At 37.5% G+C, this 24,024-nt stretch overlaps 2 protein-coding genes across 3 annotated transcripts in view; both read right to left on the bottom strand.

The window, feature by feature from the left end:
• LOC118824526 (huntingtin-interacting protein 1-related protein-like) overlaps positions 1 to 9,077 on the bottom strand; it is a 34,972-nt gene extending 25,895 nt beyond the window's left edge. Inside the window, 15 exon segments of the mRNA XM_036594750.1 lie at positions 81 to 153; positions 242 to 291; positions 438 to 560; positions 562 to 573; positions 1,121 to 1,196; positions 1,283 to 1,340; positions 3,987 to 4,127; positions 4,304 to 4,365; positions 4,450 to 4,526; positions 4,658 to 4,738; positions 4,916 to 4,972; positions 5,125 to 5,267; positions 6,451 to 6,514; positions 7,397 to 7,490; positions 8,965 to 9,077. Coding sequence (XP_036450643.1) covers positions 81 to 153; positions 242 to 291; positions 438 to 560; positions 562 to 573; positions 1,121 to 1,196; positions 1,283 to 1,340; positions 3,987 to 4,127; positions 4,304 to 4,365; positions 4,450 to 4,526; positions 4,658 to 4,738; positions 4,916 to 4,972; positions 5,125 to 5,267; positions 6,451 to 6,514; positions 7,397 to 7,480 — 1,101 coding nt within the window. The 5' untranslated portion in view covers positions 7,481 to 7,490; positions 8,965 to 9,077.
• Positions 9,078 to 9,484: 407 nt separating this feature from the next.
• ccdc62 (coiled-coil domain containing 62) lies at positions 9,485 to 23,914 on the bottom strand. 2 transcript variants are annotated; one of them, XM_036594751.1, is made up of 13 exons: positions 23,313 to 23,914; positions 23,177 to 23,217; positions 22,177 to 22,272; positions 19,807 to 19,999; positions 18,296 to 18,462; positions 17,480 to 17,581; positions 17,214 to 17,385; positions 16,849 to 16,950; positions 15,167 to 15,255; positions 13,619 to 13,719; positions 11,282 to 11,396; positions 9,778 to 9,990; positions 9,485 to 9,671 (listed from the first exon to the last, which is right to left on the bottom strand). In XM_036594751.1, exons 1-13 carry the CDS (start codon positions 23,413 to 23,415, stop codon positions 9,606 to 9,608), a joined length of 1,560 nt encoding a protein of 519 aa, XP_036450644.1. In that variant the 5' UTR covers positions 23,416 to 23,914; the 3' UTR covers positions 9,485 to 9,605. The 2 variants fall into 2 exon arrangements, with proteins under 2 accessions (XP_036450644.1, XP_036450645.1); XM_036594752.1 differs by having other exon boundaries at positions 9,553 to 9,668.
• Between the last annotated feature and the right edge of the window lie 110 nt (positions 23,915 to 24,024).

Genomic DNA, 24,024 nt, shown 5'->3' with positions numbered 1-24,024 from the left:
TACCTTGTACCAAATTACATATTAACCATATAAAACAACAAACAGACTGGAACATACTAATATGCACACAAACACTTTACCTCTGCTTTGAACATCTGGAGCTCAGGCTTCACTGCTTCCAGCTCTCTCCTCAAAGAGTCTGCCTCAGTCTCCCTGAGAACAGGATAAACAGGCTACTGAAAGAAGAAATCTTGGACGGAAATGCTAAAGAACCAAATCACTTCAAATCCAGGTCCATTACCTTTGCACTGGTACATCATTTGGTGGGTCATACTGGTTGTATGCATAGAACTGTCCATGAAATAAAAAACATATTATGTTTTAGACAGTTATGGCACTGTCAGGGAAACTGTGTTCAGTATGTCAACTTTTAAACGCAAATAAAAAGTCTGTTGCAGTTCAGTTAGTTCAGTGCTGGAAATGACAAGTCACCATACCATTTGGTATCCAGGGGCTTCACCAAAATCCAGCTGAGTCTCTGTGTCGTCATCATCAGGCAGTTCTTGATTGCGAACCACCACTGGCTTGACATGGTCAGCCAACGAAGCCGCTCGGAGGAAAATTTGGAGGGGACTGTACACATTCATTTAAGTTTAAATAGCACACATTAGCTATTATTTAGGTGTAGTGCATATTCATTCACAATAAACACCACTAATTTCCTATTCTCTGAGTGTTGGTCATATTCATATAGTATAATACATTAACTATTACTTAGGTATGGAGTACACACATTTACGCTTATATACCATTATCTATTATACATTGTCTATTATTTAGACACATAACACATTCATGTAAGTTTTAGCACCATACATCAGCTATTATTTAGGTATAGAGCATATTCATAAAAGTTTAAATATCACATATTAGCACCAGATATTAACAATTATTCAGGTGTAGAGTATATTTATATAAGTTTTAGTACCAAACATGAATTATTATACAGGTATAGAGCATATGCATATAAGTTTTAGTACCATATGCTGGCTATTATTTAAGTATAGAACATATTCATGTAAGTCTAAATATCATACATTAGGTATTATTTAAGTGTAGACATCTACAGAATGATGCACTTTGAATAATGTGTAATGGTGACAGAAACTGTTGCCCTCACATCAGGAAGGTCAGGGATCTGGATGATAGTCTTGAAGAACTCCATGCCTCTGGCTTTCTCAAAGAACTGGGTAAGACTGAGGAGGATAAACAGAACCAAAACATGTTCAGTTCAACAGTCTGCTGACAAAAAATACAATAAAAGGGCAAATGTAGTATTTACTTGTCGAACTGGTCGCGGAATCGCTCCCGATGTCCTAGCAGAGCATCCACTGGTATACCTTTGATACACAACCAAAAGACTTATTCAGTACATGTGAACATTTACTCAAAGCTATAGATGGTAAATAAAGTGAATGACAGTTCGGTGCTTTTGCTAAGCAGCAGGAAGTTAAACAAGCATGCCCTGTTGGAGATTTACAGTGCACTCTAGAATTTTTGGCATCCTTGTTAAAGATGAGCAAAAAAGTTTTCAAAACATTTTTTTCTTGTTTAGACCATTTTGAACACCAGCTGCCCCTCACATTTAATGAACATTACATTTATGAACCACACACAAAATAATTAAAAGGCAGGTCAACTTGAAATTTTAAATTACTACCAAATTTTCAGCATCATAATTCAATCATTGAGATGTACCCAAAGTCATTCAGAGTGGTTTGTTGTGAAATGGTTCACTGTAGAGAAACTACAGACATGGTGGTGATAGGAACCAGGGGTCACAACATCTACAACACAAATATGGCCATTATATTTACTACCCACACAGACCAGTGAACCTACATGTGTCCTCTGAGTTTAATATGTAATGCTGATGATGGTAAAATAGTGCAAAATCTGAAACAAGATCAGTTTCCTTTGGGTACTTGCCTTACAAAATCCTGCATGTACCTCCCTGAAATGAATGGATTAAAAAAAACATGCATTTTAGGTAAAATGCTTTTGCAAAACTAACTTAAAATAATGTCTCATGCATCAGGCCATGTATTTATAACTATTTCTTGTAATAACTTTCTGTGAGGGAGCTTTTAGAGACATTAAACTCTTCACACAAGTTAGTATGTATCTGAATGACTTTGTCTACAGCTTAACCATTTAATTATGCAGAAATGTTGAAAACTCTGTGAAATCCATCTTTATCAACCTTCTACATAGCTTGTTTTTTATTTCTCAACTTAGTTTAGTCAACATTTCTCCTGAGATTTTTAGCACTGCATCTCAGTTAAATCAAAAAAACAGTTTACATTTAGCACATTGAGAACCAAAAAAAAATAAAAACACGACAATGAATGTGGTTAAACTTCAACTGCAACTGCTTGATTTTTTATTGTTGGATTTCATGAGTTTCCGATTTTGCCAGTTCCTAGCCCGTGACTATGATTATCACCCAGCCCCACCAGTCCTGACTGTGGAGGGCCCTGATTTAGACTGCAGCAGTACCTCTTGAAGATTAGGCAGTTAGAGAGTTGTGCCACTACAGGTGGGAACAAGTCACTAAGTTGCAAGTAACAAGTCAGTCTCAAGTCTTGACACTCAAGTCACCAAGCAACACTGAAACTACAGAAAGTGAACAAGTTCAAAGAAGGCTGTACAGCTGAAAGGTTGACACAATCAATAACAAACGGCTGTGTAATGTTGACATTTCCTGAACTTTTTCGTTTGCCGTTGATTTCTGTTTAGTGAATGCATGACCAAGGACTTGATTTGTGAAGGGGATGTGAATTTGAGGGGGAACTGAATCGGATGCAGCACCAGAACGTAACTGCTGCACTGTTAATTGCAATGAAATTCAGCCTTGTGGTGAATGTTGTGCTTATTTTACCTGCAGAAGCTGTTGAAATCATTGAAACAGACAGAGCTGTTTTTGGTTTTGTTTTTCACCTGGTAAGTTTCACCAGTAAGACTGAAGTTTAAGTGTTAAACGAGGGCTTGCTGATGCTGTTGATGCTTCACCTGGTTCCAGCTTATGGAGCTGAACTTAAACTCTAAACGCTTCACTTGTCTTCTAGAATAAAATAAGCCAAGCATTAACACAGTATCAGACATTTGGCGATGCTGCTGTGTATCACATTTACGAGATAACAAATCCATTTACATGAAAAGTAAGCAGCTGTATAGAGTCCCGTCTGCAGTCAGACTATCCCAACATTTCTTCCATTTTGGGTCTGTAGTCATTCCGAGTCATGAAACTCAAGTCCGAGTCAAAGTCCGAGTCATTGGTGTTCGAGTCAAAGTTGGGTCGCAAATCTTTTTGGATTTTGTCAAGTCGAGTCTCAAGTCATCAAATTCGTGACTTAAGTCGGACTCGAGTTCAAGTTATATGACTTGAGCCTCTGTGTGCTGCTCAGAAGCAACAAAGTGACCTAAATTTCTGTATCCAAGAAAGAATGAAAAGGTGAATTAACTCAGAGAGCCCTGTGCTTTAATAGTTCCTCACCTTCACATAGAGTGACATCAGCGCTTAGACAAAGAACATTTACCTGTGCTGAATGAAATTAACTAGACCATTTTTTGAAAACTGTGTTAGTAAAATTTTTTGATATCTTTTCATTGTTTATTTCTTAGTCAGTGACTAAATGATTAAATTGGGTAGAGAAACTGAGCAAAAATCCAACAAAGAATTTACACAACTCACAATTCACAATTTTCACAAAGCTCAATTTAAACAGCATTTTGTAGACCTAAATTATGGAGCACTTTTGACTAAACTACTTTTTAAAGTACTTTTTTTATCATTCTCCAACAGAGATACCAATAGCTTTTGTCACAAAAGCAGTGACGTGTCACAATTATTGCCACAGCCCTCAATATTTGGTCTGCATTCCAACTTTATTCCTATTTCTAATCTTGCTATATTAGTTATTAGAGTGACATCTGCTGGATTTGAAAGAACTGGACAACCCTGGCATAAAATGGACTCTACTCACGACCGTGCAGCTTGAAGAGGAGCTTGACCAAGTAGTGATAGAGGGGGCTGCAGTCCTGGATGACCAAGACCAGAGGAGCCAGGCGGCACTGCCCCACTGGAGTGGTCGAGCTTGTAGAGTTGGTTTCAAGTTGTCTGAAAACTGCATCACATGCACAGCAATATAGGAAAACACTTAAGACGCTTTATAAAAATAGCAAGCCATATACCTTTGAAGTTATGAAGGCTTTATTTTAAAGTGTTTGTGAAGTTAACATCCGATAAATTAAGCATCAACAATTAATGCTGATTTATAATAGAATGATAAAGTGGACTTACCTGTTTCTTGTAGCAAAAGTGCTGCATCCATGTAGTCGAGCACCTCACCAGTTGTTTCAAACCTGAACATAGTAGATCAAAGTTTTTTTTCTATGCATTAGAATTACAGTTAACAGGACCAAAGGCACACTGAAGAAAGTACTCACACTTTGTTGATATCTACTGCAATAGTCCTCTCAAGTACCTCGTCTGGAGTTTCGAGATTTGCTGGAATCTCTTTGTGCTGCAATGGCAACAATCAACATGAACAGTGTCTATATTTTACAGAGTCAGCACTTCACTTTTAGCTAAAATGACTTCAATTTTTAAGTAAATACCACAAACAGCACCGCACTGTCTTCTGCATAGCCTCACCTTACAGTGGAAGTCTATTTTGATGCACAGGAACTTCGCATACAGAGCAACAATGTGACCATATCGGTCATGGAGGCTTCCCTACACAAGACAAGACAAAATTAAGCTTGTGATGTGCTTAAATATCCAAAAACAATGTTGAATCAGTGTTAACAGTCTTGATCAATACTAAATAATAAAAATATACACTACTAACAAAATAATAATCAGTATAAAGAACCTCCAATTACTTCTAATAGTAGATTTTTATTTCCCTACCCATAAAGTTCCCATTTGCTTAATACTGGGGACGTGTCCACGGCTATCTCGCACGGTCTGAAAGTGGAAAGAATAGTGGTCATGGGAAAGAAAAGTGGAAAGAAAGTGGTCATGGGAAGGCAAATTATATCATCACTGCCCTTTGTAATCATACAATTCTGAGCCTTATTTGCATTTCACAACACTTTGGATAAAATGAGAGGACTCACGTTGGGATGACCATCCCGTAAGAGCTTGTGCACCATGTGGCAGAACTTCCAGCTCAGGATGGCACTGCTGGCCAGAGGTAAGCTCACAGCATGGGACCAGAACGTTACAGCTCCACCTTCTTTATGTGTTCCCAACAGGATCTCTGTACTAATGTTAAGTATTGACCACTTTGAGAGCAAAGAGAACAAACTAAAGAGTTGTTAATATCTCTTAAGTCAGTTATGACCTAGATTGATTGCTCTAGGTTAGTGTCTTAATTCTTTTTTTGGCCAGGAATTAAATAGAAACATATCTGCTATTAGAGGTTTGAAATATAATAATGCGATACTTCAAGGAATTTTTTATTCAATGTTTAGCGTACTGTGCTCCACTAAATCCAGTCAAACGGGGCTACTTTTGTCCTTTATAATTTATAGAGAATGAATAATGAAACATGCAGTGGGTCAATGTTCTGCAAGTGTTGATGATATACCCTATATGTTCAGAAAAGCTTAGTGTATTGTATTGTGACATAATGTATCACAATAACAATATATATTGTCATACTGAACCAGCCTTAACTGCTATATAGAGTCATTCCATGAAAAGAGAGCCACAATGTTTGATGCCACGTAAAAGGGACAAAAATCTGTAAATAAGTGTATTGCATGTGACAATGGTATGTTCTTATTTATAATTACATTAGCAATACAGGCATTTTAAGTCATCAACGTTCCATCTAGAATATTACTAAATTTAACTTTTTCTATGCTCAAATATGTATCTGTTTCTTCGCACTTAATTTAATATAAAAATCATTTTATGCAAAATATAATAATTTAGCTGTGTCCTGAGTTTTGCATCCATATAACACAAACTTACTTAGCCATAGAAACTAATGCACTGTCACTTACTCGTTTTAAAATGGTTCAAGAGCTGGTAAATTTAGCTTTTTTTGTTGTTTTCTCCCTCCGTAATAGAGTCTGTCAATCATAGCATGTCCATCCCGTCACACAAAATACACAGAGAAAATTTAGTCCAGTGTACAATTTTTTGCAACATTCTCAGAAACGCCAAGTAAATAACTACTGAAAAGTGAACGTTAGAAGGTCTAACCAGCATATGTGGTGTTTTGGATGCTGGTATGCCCATCAACCAGCATGACCATGCCGGGTGACCAGTTAAACCAGCACCAGAGCAGCATAAACCAGCACATACCAGCTTAGACCAGAATGGAAATGACATCCTTTCACCAAGGTTAGACTCCAAATGCTTCTCCTAAACAATTTAGATAAAAAAGAACCAAAAGAAAGAGAATGGAAAACAGCCATAGTTCTGAAAGATACTGCGAGCATATTTCTCCTTTATTGGTGCTTCAGCAGTGGTGATGGACTTTCCAATGCTCTGGAGCTGTGAAGTGAGGGAAGAAATCAGTTCTTTAAAACAGCATTAAATACATTTGTCAGCACTGCGTCTTATTGAACGTCCAGGGAAGTGCAAACCCACTTTTTAAATTAAGTTTATGATCTGAATATCATCCAGTGTTAAGAGATTTCTGAGGTATTTTCTCAAATATAACTGGACTTCAAATTACGTCTACAAATGTGTCTGTAGACTGAGGTTTACGGGATGAGTGGCCCAAGATTGCATTCTTATGCTCAAATAAAGTCCCATCACAGGGAACTGTCATTATGAAGTGGACAACAAAGTGTAAAGTATTCCACCACTGGAAAAAATATATAGCCATTAATGAGAACGTCTTTCATAATTATGACATAGCATCTCATAATTATGACTTACTTTCTCATAATGACTTAACATTTCATAATTATGACTTAGAATCTCAGAATAATGACTTACTATGTCATGATTATGACATACAATCCCATAAGTACGACTTAGCAACACATAATTATGACTTACTTTCTCATAATTATGACTTAGAATCTCATAATAATTGCTTACTTTCTCATAAGTATGACATTTTATAATTATGACTTACTTTCTCAGAATTATGACTTGGTATCTCATAATGACTTACTGTCATAATTATAACATCTCATGACTTAGCATCTCATAATAATAATTTACTCTGTCCATTGTGACTTTTGAATTTCTCATAATTATGAGAGGATTAACACAAAAAAAGAGATACTAAGTCATAATTATGGAGATATTTGACTTTCTAAATGTTTATAGATTTTTCTCCAGTGGCGGAAAGGGGCTTTCATAAATAAGACTTCATTAAACTGTTTCTCAGTGTGCTCTGGACTGCTCGGGATTATTCGTTACCTGTAGTTTGACGAATTGTTCCTTTTCCGCTGCCAGAGCCTTTTCAGATTTGTCTGTTTTCTCACTTTTCGTCTTGGAAGACATTTTGTCGGTCCTGTTACATGTACACCAACATTCACTGGTCATAAAACTCAAGTGAGACAAAATAGTCGACACACGGCTCCTTCATGAGTTCATGCACTTCCGATAATCCACAACCGTCTGATTCAAAGTGTTGTAAGGATCACGTGCCTCATAGTAGCCGGTTAGCTTTATATTTACAACCTTATTTCATTGGGTTGTTCCATCGTGAGGAATAAAATACTTAAAACCTGAGTCAACTAATCATGCTGTGGGCAATTTAGGCTAATTTTTAACTTTTTTTAAGTTACTGAAACGTTCAGGTCTACCAGAGGTGTTCAGTCAAGCTTTTGACAGATTGTGTATTTTCAAATGATAACATTAATATTCAAGTATATTTGTGAGGAAAGAAATCTACTTTTTCCTCAATTTCATTTCAGTAATTCACTTTTAGTTACTTTTTTCATTCAGTTTTGTTGGTAACATACCCTGTAATGTGCTAACACCTCTTTCTCTCAAGCACTTTCTTAAAGGGGAATTCCACCAAATTTTCAAAGTTTCTGGATAATTGGTCCTTGAGACCTATAGAGATTCACTGAGTTGTTTGATGTAATTGAATGTAGAGAAACTAACAGACTCTGATTTTTTTTCTTTACAGTGGTGGTGATAGGAACCTGAGGTCACAATGTATACAACACAAATATAGCCATTTTATTTACTATCCAAAACTACCAGTGAACCTACACGCATCTTCTAAGTTTTTATAAATAATACTGACAATGGTAAAATAGTGGTAAAGATAAAAAAAAAAATAGCTTTCCTTTGCGTACTATATTGCCTTAAAACACCCTTCAGGTACGTCTCCGCCAGGACTGGATCAAAAAAGTACATTTCAGGCCAAATGCTTTTTGTAAAACTTTTATAAAATAATGTGCCAGACATCAGGCAGCATACATACAACCATTTTATGTAATAACTTTCTGTGAGGAAGCTTTCAGAGGCTTTAAACTTTAGAGGTCCAGTACCTATCACCACAACTGTGAACAATTTGGACCCGGCAAGTCTCTCTAGAACAAAGCATTTCACCTCAAACCCTTCTGGATGAAATTACATCTCAACCATTTAATTAGGTAGAATTTTTGAAAAATTGGAGGAGTTCCCCTTTAATTCCAAATTATCTCATAAAGGAGAAAAATATGGCCTAACAAACTTTTTCAATGCTGACAGGTGATGGATATTCTAAGGTCTACTGTAGTTCTTTTAGGCTACTCTACTGATCACGTAAAACATTCCTAACAGACAAAACCAATAATAAAACAAGTTAGACAAAGTATACAGACATTTTTATGAGAAATTATGCACGTAATACTGTCAGTTGTATAAAAAACTAACTATACATAATGTCAATAGAACACACTTTCTCTCCAAAATAAGACATTGATACACAAACTCAAGCTTAAAATTGGTCAAAAATTTCAATGTAACATATTTACACTATAACAAAATACCTTTGGTGTTGTGTCAGATTCCCTGAGCTGAAGGTTACGTAAGTACTGAGGTTTTAAAATAGCCAAGGAGCTTGAGAGAGTTAAATTATAGAAGATGGCATCCTCGTGTGCGGAGGTGAAAAGCACTCTGCCAGCAAGTCTCAAAATCTCAGAACTCACAGAGCAGTTCACCGTCTTTCACAAACAGGTTTGATGACAGTGAAACAGGAATGACAAAACAAGGAGCACCATTCAGTCATCTTGTAGGACAGGTTTAACGCTGTAGGAAATGGTCTATAAATGAGTAAGTACTTGGTCCACATGGTAAGAGACCTGAAACTTGTTCATATATTTCTTTTTTATTACAAAAGCAGAATAAAGGCTCCCCTTTTTAGTAAAAACAGTAAAAGTTTAGTTTGAGTGTTAAAAACCTGCCATTTTAAATATTAAAAAATTACAATTACAATCATATTTACAAGTAAAAAGTGTATCTTAAATGAAATTTCCATCTTTGTTTTGCTTGAAACTGATTTATTTGTAGGTGCAGTGAAATGGCTTGGCAGTGTTAAGGAATGCTGCATGTATATTTTCCCACAGCGCATTGTGAGGTCCATGTGATGTCAGAGGCTACGTCAGGGTGTTTTTAATGTCGACCAAAAGACTTATTGGCCACATTCCTTGGTTCTCAGGAATTGCTGATCATTCTGGATCTGAGAATCATCAATCTGCTGAAACATTAAAGCAGGAAGTTTCAAACTGAATGATTATGAAGGAATTCTACAATCCTGTGAAGCGTCTTGCATCTACAATACTATGCAGAATCACAACACTTACCCTTTCTTCCTGGCTATTTCTGGGGGACTGGGAGTGGTTGTGACTATTGCCATTATTATGGTTAACACAGAGGCTGCAAACAGAGTTACAGTGGGAGGTGGGGCTCGGGGTGGGGCTCAGAGATTTTCCAGAAGAGCGTTCCAGACTAGCCACCATTTGTTGCGACTCTGCCAGCAAGCGCTGCAAACGACTCGTGGATGAGTTGTACTCCTCCTGTTGCATCAAAACATATACAAACATTCTCTTTTACATGCAAAAAAATATAAAAAAATGAAAAACAAGACGACATGAAATGATATATGTAATGTAATTCTACAGATGTTAAAGGGACAGTTCTGCGAAAAATCTATTTTATCCAACTTCCCAATTACCCCAGATGTAGTCAATCAGCCAAGACATGTCTGGAGTCCAAATTTTGCCTCTTTAGTTTAGAACTAGGGCTATGAAGCTAACACTGCTAACAAACACTAGAACACAATAGTCACCCAAATTACCTAAACATCTTCTATAAAAATACTTTTTACCACATCCGGGTCTTCGTTAAGATTGTGCAGACTTGACAGTTTGATTCAGAACACAGTATAACTTACTAGGAACTATAAAAATGAACAAAACTTCACTGCTATGGGAAGCCATTTCAGGCAACACTAGGGCTGGTATTCACAAAGCAGGACTGATGGATCAGATTTCTCTGTATTAATGACAGACATTTTTACAAATACTGAATCTAGATCAGCACTTCTATTTCTGAAGAAGTTTGTTAATACAGACTCTGTTGTCCAAACCCTCCTGGCTGCCTGCAGTTTTGTTCATTTTTATAGCTCACAGTAAGTCATACTGGGTCCAAACCACATCGGCAAGTCTGTACAACTTTAATGAAGACCTGGATGTGGTTTGAGCGTGTTGAAAGAAGTTTTGTTGATGTATTTTTACAGAAACTATTTGGGTTATTTAGGTGACTATTGAATTCTAGTTTTTGTAGGAATGTTAGTCTCGTCACTCCAGTTCCTGACTAAAGAAGCCAAATTTGGACTCCTAACATGTCTTTGCCAATCGACTACCATTCTCTTAAAGCAGTCGCTTGGTAAAAAGGTCACATGTACACAATTTTCCCATTAAGCTGCAAAAACAACCTGTTTTGTATGGACTGTTTCTGTTATGTCACAAAAACACATTTCACACATATTCGCCTACTCAGCATACATCAGTTTAGCGCCGTCTATTCACTATGAAGCTATACGGAGTGATTTAGCCTACTTTTTGAATGACGGCCAATTCAGGACTGCCAGACCGAACAGAGGTCGTTTACATATATCAGTCATAAAGGCACAGTAACAGGAACAGCCTGTTTAACTCTAAGGCATAAGCAGAGGTTGGAAAATGGTCATATATAAATAAATTCTGATTGTTTTTGGTACATAAAACCACACAAATGTTGGAAGTGGAGGAAAAAAAAAGACACGTATGAGCCCTTTAAGGGGATGGCTGTGATGGGGTGGGCTACCTGGTTGGTGCTGACGATGCTGTTTAATGCCGCATCCTCTACAGGGGCAGGGCTTCTCCTACTTTGTGGTGAGGGTGTGGGGCATTCCACGTACAGGCAGGTCACATCCCCTGGACTGAGGTGAAGGTGATCATCATCAGAGAGCCTGCTGAATTACTATTACTAATGCAATGGTTTAGTTATATACAGAACTGTCAATACATAATATACAAAACTCACAAAATAATAATTTGCTGCTCCTGACCATCAATTATTTAAATGACTTAATCTCATACCTAGAGCACTGCAGGTCTTTTGTACTGACATTCACCACCAGCACTGGGGTCTCTGTCTCTAAATCACAGTTAATGACAGCCATGAGGTCCACTTCAGTTCCTCTTTCACAGTCAGCTACCTCAGAGAAGTCATCCTCTGTTGTCTCATCATTACGATCACAACAATGGAGTACTATGGTACCTAGCTTAGTCGTAGCCCCACCACATTCATTGCTAGTAGGTGGAGCGTTGCTATTCCTTTCTGCCCGTTTCTCCTCCTTGCACCAGCTGAAATCAGTAATGTATCCTGATGTAACGGCACTTGTGGCAGAGTTCTCTGTGGCTGACTCTGCTGCAGCTTGAGGTGAGACAGGTTGTATATCTATGCTTCTGCTTTGGCACTGTTGATGCACTGACTCTCCTGTCTCTGTTCCTTGATGGCTACTATGTTCTAAAGCAGCTCCTGCTACATTATCATGCCTAAAACCACAAACATGTTATAGTTATGTACAGGTTCTTGTAGATACACCAAGATGGAAACAGCCTTATGACACCAGAGATCAAAGTCAAGTTCTCAAGAATCCAAGTCTTGAGATTCTGAGTCAAGTCTTGAGTCCAACTAAAACACATTAGGTTCCACATATCTTTAAATAAGTAGCCTTTCATTATAGAACAACTTTCTGAAGGACACAACTGAAGCGCTACAAGCAGTAAATGCAGTGTTTGAAAAAAGAGAAGAGAAATTCATTTTGTAGGTTAGTTTGTATAGCAAGTATGCTAGCTAGTGCAAAAGAGGCAAATCAATTTGAAACAACTGATTAGCCTATAGTTAGTCTGTAGTATGCTAGCACATAACCAGCTGGCACAATAGCCAATCCAGCTAAACATTTTCAAAGGAATGTGTTCCATAACTTACTAAAATCAGCTAGATTAGCCAACACCTTCTACTAAATTAGCTACTGCACAGGCCAGCATGCTTAAAATGGTTAGCTAGCATCTGGTTTGAATAGTAAATATGCTAGCTAGCGCAATTAATACTAACTCTAAGGGATGAAGAGAGGTGGAAAATTATCATATAGATGTACATAAAATCACACAGACAATGTAAGTGGACTTTAGGGGAAAAAATAAAATAGTTGGTTTAAAAAATAGTTGAAACGGTTGGCTAGCATCTGGCTTAGCAAGTATGCCAGCTAGCTAGGGCAATAGCTAATCCAACTGCAATAAAATACCTGCAATTCAAGATGTGAGCCAACCATTTCAAGCCAACCTAGAGTTGTAGCCAATTTAGTAGAAGTTGTCAACTAACCTAGCTGGAGTTTTAGTGAGTTACACATCACATTCGTTTAACACATATTCAACTTTTTAGCTGGGTTAGCAATTGCAAGCTGTATGATTTTCTATAGGTAGGGCTGAGCAATATGGCAAAATTTCATATTATGACACTTAGACAGTTTCATGATACATGATACATATCACAATATTGTGACTCACAGACACAAAGTACTAGTTGTGCTACACCTAAAAACACAATGACACAATGATTTTTTTTACAATTTCACATTCTGTACTGCTCTAAATCCAATCAAACAAGCCTGATTATGCTCTCTTTTCTTAATAAATCATGCAATTCCTTAGTGTTCAAATTCTTAAAGTACAATTTCAAGTACAAATGATATCCAGAATATTCTCAGAAATGCAAATTATTTATCACAATCACAAAATTTATTACAATATTGTCATATAGCCCTTCTCTAATAAAAGGTTCATTATTTGGAGGCATGTCAAACGTGATGCTGCTCTAAGCAGTGGGAAAGCAGCATTACAGTAATACCTACACATGACCAAAGCTAAACTGTCAGGCAAGCCACACATGTAAGGCTGGAAACGAAACGCGGAAACGGAAAGTGAAAAAATAATTTACTGCATTAAGGTTGATGGACCTAATTTAACCAGTCTAGATTGGTGTTGGTTTTTTCTCAAGCTAAAAGTAACCTTGAGTCTCAAGTCCAAGTCAAGTCATGAGACATTTAAAGGCTGACTGACTCGCAACTTCGAGTGGCCAGTTCTGCATCACACTTACCTCTTGAATGACCTTTGACCTTCATACAGTCTCAGTGCCTCTCTGGTGCTCTCTAGGTTGAGCTTCAAGAACTGCAGGTCATTCAGCTGCTTCTCACACACCTGTAACATCACATACACACACAGATCACAATACTGATAATACTTTCCTTTAGTTTGATAGTGGATCTTGAATATTTATCAGAACTTTTTGGGACCTGACTGCTCATGTCGAGTTCAGTCAAACTCAATCGAGCTCAGACGTCATTTTACAAATATGTGTCATCTCAGGTCAAGTTCAAATTTCACGTTCAGTTCTCAAAGGTCCCCTCCCACTTCAGACAGATTTTTCCCTGCATTTTCCCTGGTAAGTATTTTTATGTTAAATGTAATACTTTCTATGTAAAGAATTAGCTTAAGGATTAAACAAGTTTATCCAGACTGAAAATGTTTGAGATGCTGTTCAAAAGCATTTCTTAATGAATACATTCGACAAAGCAGGACATAAATGCTACTATGGGGCTTCGGAGTCTAAGCGTTGACCCTATCGATGGGAGATCGCACGTCTGATCCCTGGCGATGCTACTGTGAACCACAGTCCAGCTCCCTCTGGGTTGTTAGGGTGGCACTCCCTCTTTCCCCATAACTAGCACGATGCTAGCCAATGCGATCTGTTAGCTGACATGACAGAATTGGCAGTTAGTGTTCTCCTCCAAGCATGTTGAGCTGTACAATGATATTGTGTTAGCAGAAGTTCAAAAAGAGGCGGCTCTTCACGTGTCTCAGAGAAAGCATACACTAGCCCTCACCCTCCCAGCTTTGTAGCATTGTGTGATGGAGGAGATCTAGCTAGTGGGTGGAACTGACAAAAGACGGAGAAAACTGGGTTAAAAAAATTCTCTGTTTTTTTATATTGTTTTGGATTTTATTTCTCTATAACCTAACGCCAGCTACTACTGTCGCTACATGGTAAGCAGTACCGTCCTATCAGCTGTCCTTTGGCGCTTTGGGTGACGATGAGCTGTTTTGGGTCAGTGTCGGACAGAATTTTGCTGTACTCAGGTCAGTTTCAGACTCAAAACTTCAGGTCAGGCTTGCACAAAAATTTCTCAGAATGTATTTGGGTTTGAAAAAAAAAAACGATTGTACGAGTGCATCCTATCAATTTTATCTAATATATATGAATTGAACTGTATGAATAAAGTTATGTTGAAGCTACTTCACATTTGTGCCTATTCATGGGTACATCATGAGGCAAAATCAAGCTCAAGACTGACTGAGTCACCTGAGGAGAAATGGAATGTTGAATAACCGGAAACTGCACAGGAGCCAGAAAAAAAGAAGGGCAATGACATTTCAAATGACTGATAACTGACATTATAACATCCTTGGAGACTTGAAGGAAAACTTCAACCAACGTGTTAAACACACTAACAAAGAAAGCAAAAATAAAAGGAAGGCCCCAAATAGCACAACGCTAACTGTTCCCAAGCTTTCATTCATTGTTAACAACATTTGCATATTTTGGTGAAATACACCGACACTTTAGGCACAGCATGGCAGGAAGTACCTGTCGCAGGCAGAGAAGCTCAGACTCGGTGCGCTCTTGCTTTGATCTGGCTAATTCAAGTAACTCATCCTTCCAGCTTTCACCCTCACCTGAACACAGAGCACAGAAAGCATGGATATGTAATGTTCAGAGATAGCATGAATGTCATTTTCCTGCTCGAAATCCAAGAAGAAACTCATAACGTTAAAATTAACCAAGTCTAATACAAACAGCTTTAAGGGAAATTCCACAAAATGTTAAAAAATGCTGCATAATTAAATGGTTAAGATGTAAAACAAAGTAATTCAGAGTGGTTTGATGTGAAGTGATCCATTCTAGAGAAACATACTCAGTAGTAGTGATAGGAACCAGATGTCCAAAATGTTAAATGTACATGAAAGCTACTTTATGGAAAGCTATTACATGAAATGGTTACCAATATGCTGCCTGATGCCTGAGAATATTGTATTAGCTTTAACTGATTTTAACAACAACAACACACACACACACAAATATATGTGCATCTCTGAAAAAGAAAGAACATACATACACACACACATATATATACATACACACACACACACACACACACACACACACACACATATATATACATACACACACACACACACACACACACACACACACACACACACACACACACACACATATATATATATCCACATCAATAGTTTTTCCACAATCCACCATGTCCAGTCAAAACACTCTAAATAGCTTTGTTTACATCTCAAAGACCGAATTATGTCGAAATTTTTAAAAGTCGGTAAACACCAAAATTTAAACAAGTGCATAACATGATGAAAATGTATAGCATACAATAGTCTTCAATTTAGTGATGAAACAGTTACTGGTTTCATGGTAAACCACAGTAAAATGTTTCACATTTTAATTTTCACTAAAACCATGGTCAATTACCATGCTTTAAAAAACTCACGTTAAATAGCCTACTGACCAGCATCAACCAAAGTTAGCAACAGTCTCGCAGATGCAGGCACCCAGATGCTGCACGCAACCTGGGTTTGTTTACGGTCAGTGCACACATGGCAGAAGCCAGTGATAGCGTTTTTCAGCCTTCTAAGAGGGCCGGGACTGAAGAGTGGTTGTATATTGGTTTTTACAAGAGTGCAGAGGGAAACTTGAAGATGGTCACCCTGTCTGCAGAACATGCAGAAATCACCTTACCAAAAAAGCCCACCAGTCATCTTCTTATTCGCCAGCTTCTTGTTCAATTTTTTTCCCCATTCGACCTTAAAAGGGGCAGCAGTTATTGTAAGACCTCAGGCACCGGAATGTAACTGCTGCACCATTTAAGGTGGAACGGGAAAACTCGAACAAGAAGTTGGTGAACAGGAAGCCAACTTCAGCCTCATATTAAAACTGCAGATAGGACAGTCTGATAGTCTAAATCAGTAGATTTTGCAGCACAATTTCTGTTTATTGGATGAATTTAACATAATGGAAAAAAAACATTAAAATGTGGCCTGTGCAAAAGTTATGGCACATTTTATATGATTTATGATTTGTTCCCCTGCATGTTAAACTATTTCAGTTGGATCTTTGTAGAGGATGTGATATAATATTTTTACTTAGAAAATCAACAAAACATGTAATTTCACTGGGGGAATTCAAACATTAGCATATGATGGTATTTAGCAATTTCAGTATTACTTTAGCTGCAGTACCTGCCAGAGCCAATTCTTTCCTGAGCAGCTGGTTCTCTTGTTTAAGCCGAATGAGCTCTTCTCTCTGACTGTTGTTCTCTATAGTCTTCTCCTGAAGCTCATCTGCAGGAAAAAAAGAATATTATCAGTATGTCTCTGTGGTTACAAGAGAAAACAGATTGACTTACTTATTTAAAACACACAAACATAGGAGGGCTAAATCCTGTTTAATGCATGCATCATTCTCAGGATACTGTTGCCTAGAAATGAAGGCAGTGGTATAGACTGTAATAGTCACAGTGACAACTAACACTGGTCATTTACTGGGATGAGACTTTTAGCTCTACATGAGGGTGCATGTAGTCAGAAGTAAGCACACTGTGTACCTTTCAGTTTAACATTTTCATGTCTGGCCTCTCTGAAGCGACGTTTGTATTTCTCTGTTTCCTGTAACATTATGCCCTCACGTGTCTGAGACACCCTCAGTAAAGTGTCCGACTCCCGCAGCCGATCGGTTAAAGCCAAAATGTGACTGGTGGCTTCCATCAGGTCTTTGTCCTCATAAATAAAATAAAAACAGGACAAATTGCGATAACATTTACATACATAATATGTGCAGGTTTTACAAACAGAGAACAGTAAGGAGAATTACCTTCAGTTTCAGCATAGAACTGAGCTCCTCCTCATGAACCTGGAGCTGGCCAACCTGGGACGAGAGAGTCATGATGGTCGAGTTCAGACTCTGATTCTTCTCCTGGAAATGACCATCAGCAATTATCAGCATTATCAGCAACTGATAAAAAGATGTTCAAAGCGTGGATCACTTATATAAGCATTTTAAAAGTTTGTAATACAAAATCACGGTTTTTGGAGATGTTTAAAAGTGGCAGGTTAGTTTTTGGGCTGAAAGAGGGAAATTAAGTGTACTGAATAATTTAATTAATGAAATTTCAATAGTTAGCAATCATTTGTTCCCAATTTATGAATCTTTCACAATGATCCCAGCCCTAAATACATGTATAACATGATTCTGCAACTAAGCTAGTACTAAAACAAAAAGCTGGTAAAAAAAGCTAAAAATTAAGAACTTGAAATGTGTCCAGAATGATTAACAGCACTGTAGACAATTCTTAAAACGTTAATATCCAGAGATGCCTTATATTTCAAGCTCAAAGCAGATAAGTTGGCATAAATGACTGTAAATAGCTAATTACAATGTATTAATTATCATTTAATTACTTCTTGTTGTTAAAATACTTGAAATATCAAATAAAACAACTAAAAACTGATTTCCAGTATCTTCTATTTTATCTAAATCTACACTGTACAGGTTGAGTCCATAAAATTACAAAAAAATACTGTAAATAAATGTCATATGCAACTCCATAGATACAGTGCATGGAATTGCATTTGTAAACATTGTATACAGATGTCAGGAGATATGAAGGACAAGAAATCAAACAAATACCTCCAGGTCATGTCGCTGTTTGCTGCTGTGCTGTTGTTTCTGGCTCAGTTCCTTCAGCTGTTGCTGGGCAGTGCTGAGCTCTCTGTGTCTGTCCTTCTCACGCGCCTCCACAATCTTTACGTGCTTGCTAATGGCTCGGATCACCTCGTTGCGCTTCTGTAGCTCGTCTGTTGACCGCAGTCACATACACATCAATCAACATACTCACTCACATGGACATGTTTCTCTGATTTATGACAGCTTGAGGTGTCACTGCATTGAATGCAGATATTTCATCCATTCATTCATTCTTGATCTAAGCCTCTTATCCTCCTGGGTTCACAGGGGCTGCTGGAGCCTATTTCAGTGTTCATTGGGCGGAGGGCAAGAAATATCCTGGAGAAGTCGCCAGTCCATCATAGGGCAGACACTCAGACATAAACATTCACACACAAAATGTTGTAAAAAATCTGCTTCAGCCAAAATGCTAATGTAGCTAAAAATGAATGAAAGACAAGGTTCTTTTCAGTTTAGTCATCTTTCTTTGTTGCCAAAAAGCTCTATTTTTGTTCCATCTGACCATAGAACCCAGTTCTATTAGCGTCTGCAAATCTCCGACCTTTGGCCTTGGAAAATTTTTGCCTTAGTAACTATCCTCCTCACTACGTGTGGTGGTAAAATAAACATGCATCCTATTCCAGACAGGTTCACTACTGCTCCAGTTATTTTAAACTGCTTAATTATTGATCCAACAGTGAATAGGGGCATTTTCAGGCATAAGGACATGTTTTAATAGCCACATTTGTATATTCCTTATGTTGCCAAACATAGGGAAGTTGGCATCTGCCTCACCACAAATATAAATGGGAACATGCCTCAGTTACATTTTGTTCCTAAGAATGTCTAGCAATGTCAATAAATGTGATGCATGTTAAAATGTAGTGGTTTTTGTTTCTTAATTTCAATTAAACTTCAATTACATGTTAGATTTTTTTTCCCCACAACCCCATAATAATAGATATGACTGTAGAAATTTCTACGAATGGAACAGCATGGCTAGCGAGCATCCCTATGCGATGGGGATCAAAAAAATTAAGTGAATCCTTCAAAGCCCTGATATTAACATGTACCTATTAACAAAGATGGCACTGAAATTAATGAATTTAATTCAATCCTGTGTCACATCTATCCTGATATACCCCCACACACACTGTGTGATTTGATTGTTAGCTGTATATTTCTTCCTGTGGGGAAGTGTAGTGAGTAGTTTGAGCATACTGGCCTACTTTTAGCTGTTCATCTGAAGTGTCTTAACTAAAAACAGCTCATTTTACATCTTAGCAGTTTTAAAGAAGAAAAAACCTGGTTGGTATCAGCTGATAGTGAAGGTTTCAATATTGGTATCAATGTTAGAAAAAAATCATGCCATCTCTACCTATTATCTTTCAATAATTATTGGAAAAATAAACATTTTAGGTGGAGCATTTCTGTAAATGTTTGACCTCAGTTTGAAGTTGCTTGGTATTCCTCACCCTCAAGGCGAGCACACCGCTGCTCCAAAGTCAGCACTCTCTGTCGGTCCTGCTCCCAGGCCTGGAGCTGCCTGTGGTGGGCTGCAGCCATAGTGTTCAACTCCTGGTCACGGTCCTTCAGCTCTGCTATAAGGAGCTGCAGCTCCATCCTCTGTTTTTGGATGGTAGAGATCTCCAACTCGCATGCTGAAGTCTAAAAGTACACAAAACATGCAGTTAAGAAAAGACCAGTTATTATTTTAAACATTACACCATAAAAACTATGATTCAAGCAATGTAATAACAAACTAAAACGATCACAAACCTGGCACCGCATGATGGATGCCAGTGCACAATTTTACATTCTGTGCCTTCAATATACGCCTGTTCTGTCTGCTCTCTTGTTGCAGCACAACAGTATCCTGACTGTTATGATGTAATACTGGGGTTGTGACCAAAATGGATCTTGCATTGCTTGCATTTTGTGTCCAAATCGCATAATGGAATTCCAGAGAGATTATGAGGGTCTACAATTTCTCCCATAATGCACTATTGATTTCTAGTGAACATCAAAGATCAGTGGTTCCCAACCCTGGTCCTGGAGGACCCCTAGACCTGCCTATTTGTGTGTTTTCCTGTCAAAATACACTTCAACTCAGCAAGGGTTTATTAATTAGCAGAGTAGTTGAATCAGGGTGTTGGGAACTGGGCAAACACTAAAATGTGCAGGGCAGGGGGTCCTCAAGGAAAAGGGTTGGGAACCACTGCCTTAGATCACTACATTAGCTGAATGTATATACCAAAATGCAATATGCTGTCAGTCACCCCGTAAAACCTGAAATAATAACTTAAGTCTGAGGTTTTGGAACGGATTCTACAGGAGTTTTTCAAACCACATCACACGTTTTACACGTTACGTCACTCACACATGCTCAAAAAGAAGGTCCAGCTCAATGCTTAGGTGTCAAATGCAAAATCAACATTATACTGATAAAGATGTAATGAAAATAGCAGATAATTAAGTCACATCCTCAGGAAACACATCCTTCACCAATTTTCTCTTTGAATACTCTTTCAATCATCAGATTCATCCACTTGGGGAAGGGGTCAGAATCAGAACCAATGCTACAAAATGTTCTTTCATTTTTTTGAAAAATGCTAATTTCTTAAGTATGTAGTTAAGAAAAAAGGTAGAAGATTTTCTTTCTTCGGACATTTTGTAAATCCTTTAAGGCCCTTGTTTTTTGGCCATTAAGACCAGAATATCCCCCTTTTCTGGCCTGAAGCTTGAAAGCTGAATGCAGTGTGGCAGTGTGGCAGACTGCCAGTCAGTTGTGGTTCTGTTGTCAAGTGCACCACACATGGATGTTTGGTTGCTTCTGATTGGTCTAGCTCTCTACAAGTAGTTCACAAGCTCTGTGTTATTAGGAGAAATTTTTTCACTTTAAACTTGTCATGACAATGTTGTTGATAGTGGAGATCTACCAAAATCTCTCTAAACAAGCTCAAACTGCATCCAGATCTTCTTTAAGGTCACACAAAAGTAGTTTAGGACACAGTATGACTTACTATGAGCTATAAAGCAAAATTACCACAAACATGTCTTGGCTGATCGACTACATCTGGGGTAAGTGGAAGATTGTGTAAATTTGATTTTTTGCTAGACTGTTCCTTTAAATAATGCAATTTACACGTAGAAGATAGCACAATTCCTACATTCATCGTTTCCTGCTAAATCATATAATTTTAAAAGCGTTTTTTTTTCTGCAATGTTGCATTAAAATGACATCTTCTGAGATTTGAATACATCACCATGCACCAGCGGGCGGAGAAAAAATAATATTAACCAGTTATACTGTTTCACCTCCACTTTCACCACGTCTACTTATCACTGAATGTAGACGCTCAGCTATCTTAGAGACTCTCCTTGATATCCAGTTTTACTCGAAAACACAACGCAGTATGGATGGAAAATGCATTTTGATTTCCAATTCAAATCGACTTTAAATATTGTTATTTGTTGCTTTTATATAAGCAAATTTAACACTGTCCAACAAAATACTAATGAAATTTATTAATGTGGCCCAAATAGTTTACAGTTAAATATAAAACAATAAGTGTTTTTTACTGTTTTTTTTCATTATTTTGTATTCCACAACTATACTAAATTATGCAACAATGTTTACATGTTTTATTCTATTGTCATAGTATGTTATTTTTGTTCATAAAAACAGTAACATTGAGTAAAAATTTGGTCTCAGAGCCAACAGCACCTCTACATGTGGGTCCACGCTAGGTTATGGGAACCTCTGATCTACAGGTTATAATCAATATGAACAAGATGTTTGCACACTAACCAAAAATAATCTATCAATAACAATGATCTCTCACCTTAGAGCTCTGCATGATGGACAGAGATGATATGTGATTAGAAGGGGCCTGAGGACTCCGTGCAGTCTGTCTTGCCATGCTGACTTCATCTGTATGCTTCATTCAGAGAAGGTCAAGGGAGTCATTTAGGATTCACACATTTGAAACATTTTCAAAATATATGTATGAGTAAATGGTTATGACAACGTTTGATGTGAAAAGTTCAGTTCTAGAGAAACTAGACAACAATGGTGGGAACAGGAACTAGACCAGAAAGAGTAACCAGAGTTACTCTAAAATTTTATCTCTAAAAGCTACCTCACAGAAAGCTATTACATGAAATGGTTATGAATATTTTGCCTGATGACTGAAGCATGGCGGAGAGGTACAAATAGGGTGTTGTAAGGAAAAAACAGTACTCGTACCCAAAGAACCCAGTCTAAGGCTTTTTTTTTTTGGATTTACCATTTTTTTAGCATTATTGTAAAGAAATTTGATTTGGTACATTTTTCTACAACGCATCATTTCACAACAAACCACTCTTCTCCCAAACATTAAAAAAATGTGCTTATCTTTAATAAATAAATTGTGTCGTCTAAAAGTTAAGGGTTTATGTAAAATGGACAAAAATTAATGAACATACATTTCAGTGAATTGAAACTGTTTACACTGATCCAAAGACAATTCTAATCCAGTTAAACCCAAACAAACTGCACTGAAATGTTTCAATTTTGTTCCATCAACAACTGAAAAGTGTATGTATACTGAGTCTACTCTATTTGCTTGAATGGACATGTATGGCATAATCGAATTAAGTTCATACAACAGTTTATTTTTTTGAGTGTTACTGATTTTACATGTCAACGGCAGAATTATACAGGAATTTGGGAAATTTCTCTTTAACGCATGTATACATTTTCAACACATATTTCATCAAAATGCATCTCTAAAGCAAACTACTATTTCTAACAATTACATTATTTAAATCCATAGTTTAAACTCAAAATACAAAAAGATGTACCTTCTTTACAGGGGTGCTGTGCCAGGGATCAAATGAAAAACCTGAAAAGTGATGTCATTTTAAATATTACGCCAAACTGATGCGTTATATAGGTTAATCAGCAATGCAAGGACTTTCCATATTAATCTCTAGCTACCATTTCTGGACATGGGGAAACGGTTTCCAGTCCCTCTGGAGTCAACTTTCCCTTTATCTTCCTCCATTTTTTCTTCGATCTTCAACCCTGTCCACTTGCACATTGTCAGATGCTGTTAGTAAAGCTGGTGTCTATAAACAGACCCGTTCCGCACATTGGGGTGAAGTTCTAAGTGCCTAATTTTAGGCTACTTTAATGAACTGTAGCTGGCTGAGTTACTTAAAAATGACAGCATAGAAAGTTTCCCAGCTATGTTTAACAGCCATTGCCTACCATCCGACTTATAAAACGAATGATGTTAGCTAGCCTTTCAGGGGGGAGACAGACCAGTAGTTTACACTACTCTATGCCTACAACTGTTAACGCTGGTTGTATAATTTGAATCAAAACAGTCTCTAAAATATCGCGATTATGACACTGATAAGAACACGGAAGCAGGTGTAATGATATACAAATGTCCCTCGTCCACACATCACAGGTACAGGTTAAAGCTGTATCGTGTCTCTTCGCTCTTCAGCGTTTTCATTACAAGTTTTTAAATTTCTTGTTGTGATGAGACACTATTGCGCTACGCCAGCGCACTGCCTGACGATCTAACAACGATGAGACTACGAATCTCGCCAATCTTCTCAAAAGGCCTGGATTCCACTTTTTAAATAAATATTTTGCACCAATGGACCTACTTTTCTTTTAATTACAACGCCGAAATAAA

The sequence above is a fragment of the Colossoma macropomum genome, unplaced genomic scaffold, assembly GCF_904425465.1.
Source record: "Colossoma macropomum unplaced genomic scaffold, Colossoma_macropomum, whole genome shotgun sequence".
NCBI lineage: Eukaryota > Metazoa > Chordata > Actinopteri > Characiformes > Serrasalmidae > Colossoma > Colossoma macropomum.
The sequence above is the reverse complement of the archived record's forward strand: the minus strand, read 5'-3'. Positions and strand labels throughout refer to the sequence as shown.